Source organism: Panthera leo, chromosome D4 (genome assembly GCF_018350215.1).
Source record: "Panthera leo isolate Ple1 chromosome D4, P.leo_Ple1_pat1.1, whole genome shotgun sequence".
NCBI lineage: Eukaryota > Metazoa > Chordata > Mammalia > Carnivora > Felidae > Panthera > Panthera leo.
Window position 1 is genome coordinate 348934 of NC_056691.1, and position 9944 is coordinate 358877.

Sequence of the window (9944 nt, forward strand, 5' to 3'; positions counted from 1 at the left end):
AGACTGTGAGAAAAATTTCCTTGAGAGCATAAACAGAATGTATCATTTAAATTTCACAAAGAGAGGTCAAGTTGATTTGATGTGAACTGACCTGGGACATCTTCAGAAGGCCATAGCTCAACACTGCTGTGGACTTCAAGGGGGCTTGCAAACAGTCATCTAAATAATCTCTCCCTTAACCTTTTTTCTCTTTAAAAATGTGTACTTTACCTTGTTCCCCCCAAAAAGGCGGTTAGCTTAAGGCAATTTAAAACCAAGTTCCCTTTCCAACTGTTGTTGTTTCTCTGGGATTGCGGAGACGCATGTTGCCTTCCATGGCAATCCTGCCCCAGTCTTTTACCGATTTCACTGGAAGTCCTTCTATGGTTTATTCCATGTGGCAGAGCCGGTCTCCTCCTAAGATAAATTCCTCTCTGTCGGGAGATTTTTTTTTTTTTTTTTTTTTTTTTTTAATTTATTTTTGGGACAGAGAGAGACAGAGCATGAACGGGGGAGGGGCAGAGAGAGAGGGAGACACAGAATCGGAAACAGGCTCCGAGCCATCAGCCCAGAGCCTGACTCGGGGCTCGAACTCACGGACCGCGAGATCGTGACCTGGCTGAAGTCGGACGCTTAACCGACTGCGCCACCCAGGCGCCCGTCGGGAGATATTTTTAATTGAAACTTGTTAAACTTGCCATTCTTTTAGTTTTCCTGAGAGTATGAGACTAATATTTTATATGGTGGTATATAAGTAAAACTGTTTTTGTAAACAGTTCTATTTCAGTTTTATTCATTTTTGTGAGCAGATGCTGGAGATTTAGAGGGAAGACCAATGAGGTAACATATTTAATGTAGAAAATCGTATGTGCTTTTGTAATTAAATTATGTGTTAAATTAAAGGTACATTCAATGTAGGAAAAATGGGAAAGCTTAAGGAAGTGAAAAATCATCTTCCTTCAGAATAAGCAACTGTGGATATTTTCTTTTCTACCCTTTTTTCCTGCACATATGCTTATGTCACTACCACCAACACTTAATGGTAAATCAGGATCATTTTACATTATTTTGTATTTGTGCTCACTTTTAAGAGCAGTTCACACACACACACACACACACACATGTTCAAACTGCATTTGGTGTTTGTACATCTGATAAGGAATTTATAGCCAGTATAAGTTTTTAACTCAAAAATGAAAAGACCACCCAACTGAAAAAAATTCAAAAAAGACTGAATTGATACTTGCCCAAGGAAGATACACAAATGACCAATAAGCACATGAGAAGATACTGAACATTAGCCATCGAGGAAATGCAAATCAAAATGAGATACCACTTCGTACCTGCTAAGATGGCTGTAACCAAAAGACAAGGGTGTGAAGAAATGGAAACTCTGACATGACTGGTGGGAATGTGAAATGGGATAGGCAGTTTCTCAAGGTGTTCAGCATAGGGTTCCCAGCAAATCTATTCCTACAACACACATCTACATAGAAACCTTTACAGAAATTTTTGATAATAGCCAAAAAGTAGAAACAACCCAGATGTTCATCAGCTCATGAAATGGATCAACAAATGTGGCAAATCCGTACAATGGGATGTTAACATTTGGCAAGAAAAAGCAGTGAAGCGCTAAGTCTTCAGTGGGGATGAACTGTGGAACATGGTGCCAAGTGAAAGAAACTGCAACCATAGATTGTTTGATTGGATTTATGTGAGATGCTCAGAATAAATAGACCCAGAGACAGAAGTATTATCACTGGCTGGATGGAGGGATGGGCCAGGGCAGTGGGACTCCTGATGTGGTACCATGTTTCTTTGAGGAGTGAGGACATCATCTGCAGTTGTGTTGGTGGTTGCCCAACTCTGTGAATGTACTAAACTCATTACATATCTAATGGGTGAATTATAGGATATTTCAACTTTATCTCAATAAAGCTGTTTTAAGTGTAGATATGTTTATGTTTACAAATATAGGCTGAGAAATAGTCCCTAAATCTCTATTTTCAGGTTCCAATTTTTTTTTAATTGCATTTGATTGGCAAGTGATAGGCTGTTGTTCGTCAGCAGCCCTGATTTGGGAACCTGAGATTCTAGCTCTTTTATCAGCTAGTTGTGTGACTGGAAGCAAGACAATCATTTATTAAATGAATGGAATGTATAATAGTTTTTAAGTCCTCTTCCCGATTTTTATAGGGTTTCAATAGAGGGCAAAAATATTTAACTTTTTTAAAACTTGATATTTAAAACTTGAAGTGGCCTTTCAGAGCTTCAGTTGAGGTTAAGAGGCTTAGAAATCCTTGCCAGCTCACTTTGGCTGCTCCTGGAATCACCATGGAAGTTTTTTAAACATGCCTGTGGCTGGGCCCAGAGAGTCTGATTTAATTGGTCTCCCGTGGGTTACAGCATTTCATTGCTCCCCCCTTCCCTGTTGCCCCGATGATTTCAGTGTACAGCCAAAGTTGAGAGCCGCCAACTTTGGTAATGAGCAAATTCTCTGCTGGCAGCACCAAAGTCAAACCATTTTCCTCATGTTCTCTCTAGTGTTTGGTGATACTATGTTTGTCTCTTAGTGGGTTGGAGATGGGGATTATTTTTATAATGTCTCTATTACAAAAGTGTTTTCTTTCATTTCCACAGGTCATAGGTTTTGGATCTGTTAAGATTGCAGCATTCATAGCTATGGTAGGAATTCTGTCTATTGTGGCTCAGGTAAGTGACATTTTACCCGTTTTTGTTTTCTTTTTTTACATTTTAATTCTGAAGTAATTAGATTTACAGGAAACTGCAAAGAAATGTTCGTTGAGATCCCCTGCACAATAAGTCTGTACCCCCTCCTCCCCATCCATGGTAACATCTTGTATATCTATGGTACAGTATCAGACCCAATAAACAGACATGGATAGTCTACAGAACCATTCTACTTTTAATAGAATGTTGAGGTTGTGATTTAGGAAGTTAAGACAACTTTTCAGTACTTGTTAGGATACTTGTTACTCTACTGGGTCAATTCAGCAGATAAAAATTTGCTTTATAACCACTAACAACAGTCTAACTCCAGATACTGCAAAATAATCAGGAGAATGTTTCAGTATTTTAATGTTGAAAATTTAGCAGAAGTGGAAAACAGAAATGAAAATCAGTAACTGTTGCAAACCCTGCTTATAATCCCCAGGACTGAAGAGATGTGGTAAATCAGTGCATTAGAATATATATAATGAGTAAAGAGCATTAAACATTCCCTATGTATTATAAATGTAGGACCACAAAAGGCAAGTCATGTGACCTTTAACTCACTGACATGCCTGGGTGAATTCAGATACCACATGGAACTGCCTAGAAGCCAATTCCCTAAGATGGCTTCATGCTGCTTTATATAGTAGAGTGCCAAGCAGAGCCCTCTTCTGGGAGAATTCTCTCAGGGAGAAACCAGAAGACTATGGAACTGTTTTGCCTGCACATTAGAATTGACAGGGCTCAAAGGAAGGCATCAAGGCAAAAGCCTTTTATTTCTCCTTACTGAACTGTATCAGTGAATGTAAATTATGTTGAGCTTTCAAGTTGCTTGTGGTTTTGGTTTGTTTTTATAGTAACTGGTTAGTTGATTACCCAGACTCCTCTTTTATTCTCTTTACAGACTATCTGAGCTACTTTTGTGGGGTTTGGTTTTGTTTTGTTTTTTAGCAGCAGAGTATAGATTTGTTAAAATCCAATTTATATCAATCCAACTTTGTGACACTGTTAACCTCCAGCAAAATCCCACATATTCTGTAAATGTTCAGCAGGGGGTTGCTGTTCGCTGGTGGTTAAGAGTCTGAGCCATGTCCTTCTCAATCATGATAATTAACCAGCTATGATGACCTTTTGGGTAATGCTAGCAAAGCATTAGATGAACAGGCTTTGTGGAAGGAGGTTGAAGGCCCTGAGCCCCAGGTCTCAGACCAGGCTATGTGCCAGTAGAGGTCCCTGGCCATCATTAATGGGCTTCCCTCACAGAGCCTGCATCAAATCTATGTGGTCACATGGTTTCTCAAGATTATCTCCTTTGTTTACAGACAGTCTTTCTTACCATCTTGATGAGATCGTTGGGGAATAAGAATACTGTCCTCCTTGGCTTGGGCTTCCAGATGTTCCAGTTAGCCTGGTATGGTTTTGGATCTCAGGCCTGGTAAGCCTCTCCTTTGGATTCTCATAAACTAACAGACAAAAGCACCCTTGACAGGAACTTGAGTTGGTGAGTGTGAGGTGAAGGAAGCAAGGGTTACCTGGGAGTTTGGTATATTCAGCATTTCAAAATCTGTCTTTAGACCTAATTTAGGGAATGATGGATCTGGATAATCTAAGATTGTTCAGATTACCTTTACCTCAGCGGTGAAGTTTTTATTTAATCCAATGTGTGTGTCTCCTCTTCCAACCCCTCCAATTAGGTCTACTTCTATACACACTTGTCAATTTTTAATGACATCACACAGTCCAGAGCAACACAAGAAGACAAGAAAAAATGGTTGTGACAGGGTTCACTGCCATAATTAGCTGAGTGACTTTGGGTAATGATTTAACCTTTGTAAGAAAGTATCTGAATTAGATGAACACTAAGATCCCCTCCAAAATCATGTGTGCCCTAAGGTAGTTATTACTGCTAGCATATTAGAGTCCCACAAACAGGAAGGTCAAAATAAGCCCTGAAGAACAAGAAGATACATGTGCCTGGTCACCAAATACCCAAGTTTCTAGCTCCATTTTAAATACTAGAATTGATCCTCATTTTTCGCATGTAAATGGATGACATAACTTAGAGGAACTAGAAATGTGGTCATTGGTTCAGTGGTTGATTCTTCTTGTTTTTTAAGATTTCAGTCTTGTGAACTTTGGTTCAGTAGCTGATTCAGTCCGACTCGTGGTATGTTTAAAGGATTTTGTTGAAATGCAGGGTTTTTTTTCTTTTCAATAAGGATGTGCATGTTCAGCCCCAAGGAAGTCTGGCCAGGCAGATTTTCGGCCATTAGGGCTGCGTGTTGCTCACACTCCTACTAAATACTGACATGCACTTACGTTCCTTTCATGGTGATCCTGAACATCAGGTCTCTGTTGTTTCCACTGGTGGCACGTGACACTTCCTTGTGGGGTGGCAAACTGAGCAGTTTAAGGGCAGTGTAAAGGTGAGAAGTACAGAGAGAAAAGTGGAAAATCAGTGAAGAAGATGTGTTTATAGAAACAAGAAATCCTTGAAACTTCACTAAGCTTATTACATCTAAAGTTGGTACTGGGAAAACAAGCAGGAAGTACAGATTTCCAAAGAGGTAAAATAAAATAAACATTTTTAAAGAGGGGAAAAATAAATACAACAGGAGAAAACAGAAAGCACTTTGTGATCTTGCCAGATTGTACTCTGAACAGCAAGCTGCTTGGGGCTGGCCTGCCGCCTGACTGCAGCCTGTCTTGTCATTGCAGGATGATGTGGGCAGCAGGGACGGTGGCCGCCATGTCCAGCATCACATTTCCTGCAGTCAGTGCTCTTGTCTCTCGGAACGCAGAGTCAGATCAGCAAGGTGAGGTCACTGTCCCCTCGCTGTTTTCCTCTTTCAGCTAAGATAAACCTGGAGTAGGGGAGGCTCATGGAGCACGTGACAGCCATGTGGTCCTCTCTCAGCAACCATGCCTTTCTGTTTTACTTCCTGCGTTGATCTTACAGTCTTTAAATCTGGACTAAGCAGTTAGAACTGTTCATTTTCTCTTTTCGGTTTTGACTCCTTTTTTGTGTTACCGTAAGAATTACCTAGACTATATAATCCTTTTAACAGATGTACGTCAAATAATGAATGATGAACTGGTTAGCAAAGCAGTGAGCTCTTTATTTATAATCACTGTAATCACTTAAATTTCTTTAGTTTGGAATCAAAGGCCATTAGCTTAATTTAGGAAGTGATTCTTTGAGAGGATAAAAGATAAATATGTGTAGTTAAATGCACAGTGAGAAACAAAATGAAGACAACCATGTGGAGAATAGCACTCTGCATCTAGACTCTTTTTTATTTATTTTTGAGAGAGAGTGCACACAAGCATGAGCAGGGGAGGGGCAGAGAGAGAATCCCAAGCAGACTCCACACTGTCAGCACAGAACCCAACGCAAGTCTCAAACCCACAAACCATGAGATTATGACCTGAGCTGAAGTCAAGAGTTGGATGCTTAACCGACTGAGCCATGTAGGCACCCCTACATCTAGACTCTTACTTCATCCTTCTTGTGCTTCTGGCTTCTCTCTCAGGCAGTTCCTTTTCTTCTCTCTTAATGGCTTACTATATTGTCAGGAAGTACTGAATTTTAGAAAGAAAATTTTTTTAATGTGTTAGAGCCTTTTAAAAAGTTTTAATAAAAAACTAGGTTGGAAAATATTGTTTATTCATTGCACCTAGTTTTCCACATCAGAAATTAACCATCTTATTCACCAGTTTTAAGGTGTCACTTGAGGGGCACCTGGGTGGCTCAGTTGGTTAAGTGTCTGACTTCGGCTCAGGTCATAATCTCACAGTTTGCAAGTTTGAGCCCTGTGTCAGGCTCTGTGCTAACAGCTCGGAGCCTGGAGCCCACTTCAGATTCCGTGTGTCTCTCTCTGCCCCTTCCTCGCTCACACTCTGTCTCGTGTTTCTTTCTCAAAAATTAAACATTAAAAACAAAAATTTAAAGTGTCACTTGAACACCACAAATGCCATGTGTCACAGTGACTGTGGGAGTTCACTGGTCCATGTGTCCTTGGGAGGAATTGTTCCTGAAGATGTGAGCCACCTGTGGGGATGGGCACTGCCCTGAAGTCTGACAGGCACCATCTGGTCTTTCATAACGTGAATCTTCTTTGGCTCCTGTTATGCTCATACGTTTTAGTACAGATGTTTCTCTAAATGTCAGCATACAACATTATTAGAACACATTGTATTAAGTTGAACCTAATGTTTTGAACATTTGTAACTTAGGAAACATCCATTTCATATGCTTCAGGCTAATATTTTATCTGTCATGTTAGAAGCCAGAGATATCTAGAAGTTGGTCCTTCCGGGATTTTTCAGTACAGGTCACCATGAGGAACATGGGAGTACACGGCATTGGGGCTGCTGTGGACTTACACCAGGGCTCTGGGAGACAAAGGGGAGATTTTTAAAGCACCATTAGATGAGTAGAGAAGGAAAATTTCATTCCATAGAAAAGTGGAAATTACCTGTAAATGAGGAATATTAAAGTTTTTCATTTTGTTATTCCCCATTTATAGGAAGGATCTAGCTGTTATTGGAGGGCGGGGGCGGGGGCGGTTCAGCCCCAAAAGAGATTTCACAATCATCTCTGTCATTTCTCCTTATAGATCTTAGGGCAGAGAGTAAGACCATATTAAAAGGACACAGTAAAACCAAGAAAACATTTGTGCACCAAATGAAACTACAGGAGGCTAAAAGTCCCTTATCTACTTTATGTAAGTCCCTAATTTTGAGATGCTTTTCTGAGAAGACCGGCTCCCTTCTCTTTGTTCTGATACAGGAGTTGCCCAGGGGATCATAACTGGAATAAGAGGACTGTGTAATGGCCTGGGGCCAGCACTGTATGGCTTCATATTCTACATGTTCCATGTGGAACTGACTGAGTTGGAACCGGAATTGAATTCTGATAATACTGCCTTGCAGGTAAACTGGTGATAAGTCTAGTTGTATAACAACCACTGTGTCTGATTCCAGCAAATTCTGAACTTAAATTTGGAGAACGTTCTTGTTTATATAATGTTACTATTGTATTTGGTAGTAGTAAGTGCTGTGTTCCGTGCATTCCTGGGATTGGGGAAGGATCATTTCAGTGATTTAATATATTCTTCAAAAGCTCTGTCTTAATCTTGTTCAGAGTCCGTTTTGACCTACTCAAGCACTCTGGTCAGAATGCCTTCCTTCCGTGAAGCCCAACCAGGCCAAATAAAAAGTGAGATGACCTAAATCCCTGCTAGAAACTTTAGAGTGCTTTAGAGTGCTTTTCCTATTTATTTGATATTTCTTCAGTCCTTCCTTCAAAGCAGTGTTCAGTATTAATTTCTGTATGGAACTGCTCTTCATGTTCATGAACAGAGTGCTGACCTAAGGTTATAGGGTAGGACTGGAGATCCACAACTGCCATCTAAGCAGTTGAGAAGCGGTGCAAAGAGCAGTGGCTGGTTGCCCTCTGTCCTATTCCAGACACCAAGCTCTCTTAGATTTTGCCTTGATACTTAATGCAACATTTGCTTATGAAAAAAGGATTTACTTTTTGGTGGTTTTGGGGAGTCACCTAGGACTAATTTTGGATTGAAGACTAACCTAATTCTTTGTCTCCATTTGTTTCCCTTGCCCATCAGGGAGCTGTCATCCCAGGCCCGCCGTTTTTATTTGGGGCATGTATAGTTCTTTTGTCTTTCCTGGTTGCCTTATTCATCCCTGAATATAGTAAAGGCAGTGGAATTCAAAAACACAGCAACAGCATCAGCGGCAGCCTGACCAACATGCCAGAGCGGGGCAGTGATGAGGACATTGAGCCACTGCTGCAAGACAGCAGCATCTGGGAGCTCTCTTCTTTTGAGGAGTCTGGGAATCAGTGCACCGAGCTGTAAACTGGGCACAAAGGAGGGTTCTGCAGATGCCGTCTCTAAGAGCCATGGGGAGCCACACCACGTAGGAGATTTCATGGTGCTGGAGGGAAGATATTAGCGGCATCCTTCAGGGCCAGGTTTGAGAAGTGACTCCCTCCACCCTTCTGCCTCCTTCCTCCTCCTGGTTCTTTTCTTCTTTTTGTTTGTACATTAGAACAAGATTTGAAGTACTTTCCTGCAAAGAGTATTGCAGCTCTCAAAGTCATCTGGAGTCCACACTTCAAAACTTAAATAGAAAGATTTCGTATCTGTGGTAGGAAGCCTGGCTTTCCTTGAGTAATTCTGGAGTGATAGCGGTCTTTCCATCTCCCTTTCCGTGGAAGGTACAGGGTGGTGTGGACAGGAGTTGAGGTGAAAAGTCCCTTCTTATTTTCTTCCTTCCTGCTTCTCTGATCCTTGCCCGCTTAGCCCACAGGTGTTCGTGAGTGGCCACTCCAAGAGTCACTCAGTTTCAGGGATCTCTTGCCTTTGTTCAAAGGTCAAACAAAAACCCAAGTCTTATTCTCCTTTTCCTTCTACTTCCTATTCTTGGCTAGAATGAAATTCAGCATATAAACCTCTGGACATTATTAATATTGATCAGTGATAACCTTTACTAGATAAAGGAAAATTTTCTTAAAAATTTAAATTATGAAGAACTGGCAACTCAGATTGCTAGTGTTTGGGTCAGATCCAAGGTGATTTTACAGAAGAAAAATACACATCGACTAGTCTGGTGGCAACACAGAAATTGAAGGAAGCTTCTAAGAAAGTTTTTGACAATATAAATATTACTAAGTGAGGATGAGAATTAGTGACTGGATACCGGCAGAATTTATATCCAACTTCGGACCATAGAACGTATTATTACCATCTGCTCCTTGCTGCATCTTCTGTGTTTGTCTCATTCATCACACTCCTGCCTTAACTGCTCTGTAGTGTGCATTTGTTTCCAGTCAGTATTTCCATCTGTTTATCTGACTTTTGAATCTCATGGGAATATGCACATTAAATTCTTTTCTAAAACATGGTGGTTTAGGAAGCTCAGTTTCAGAAATAAGTGTCTTGCTAATTTTTCGAGATGTTTTATGGACAGAAAAATTTACAGATTTATATGTATTTTGCTGCACCAGTAAATGGACCATTAACTAGGGCCCACCCACCTTTAACAGAGCACTCCTCTGAAAGTTTTATAGGTATGAAATATATGTAGATATTTGTAAGGAGTTTTAAATTTTTTTTTGATGGGGTGCTGTGTAAATCTTGTATTTATAAATGTAATGAAGGTGTTGACAGAAAAATATATATACATTTTTTATAAGGATTGTGTAC

General features: G+C 40.4%; 1 protein-coding gene across 3 annotated transcripts in view; it reads left to right on the plus strand.

The window, feature by feature from the left end:
• The window catches only part of MFSD14B (major facilitator superfamily domain containing 14B), a 72779-nt gene extending 63421 nt beyond the window's left edge, over nucleotides 1-9358 (plus strand). For all 3 annotated transcript variants that reach the window (XM_042913202.1, XM_042913203.1, XM_042913204.1), the window contains 5 exons: nucleotides 2620-2691; nucleotides 4035-4147; nucleotides 5431-5528; nucleotides 7505-7647; nucleotides 8343-9358. In XM_042913202.1, the coding sequence (XP_042769136.1) occupies nucleotides 2620-2691; nucleotides 4035-4147; nucleotides 5431-5528; nucleotides 7505-7647; nucleotides 8343-8594 (678 nt within the window). In that variant the 3' untranslated portion in view covers nucleotides 8595-9358. The remainder of the gene's footprint in view (nucleotides 1-2619; nucleotides 2692-4034; nucleotides 4148-5430; nucleotides 5529-7504; nucleotides 7648-8342) is intronic.
• Nucleotides 9359-9944: the final 586 nt, after the last annotated feature.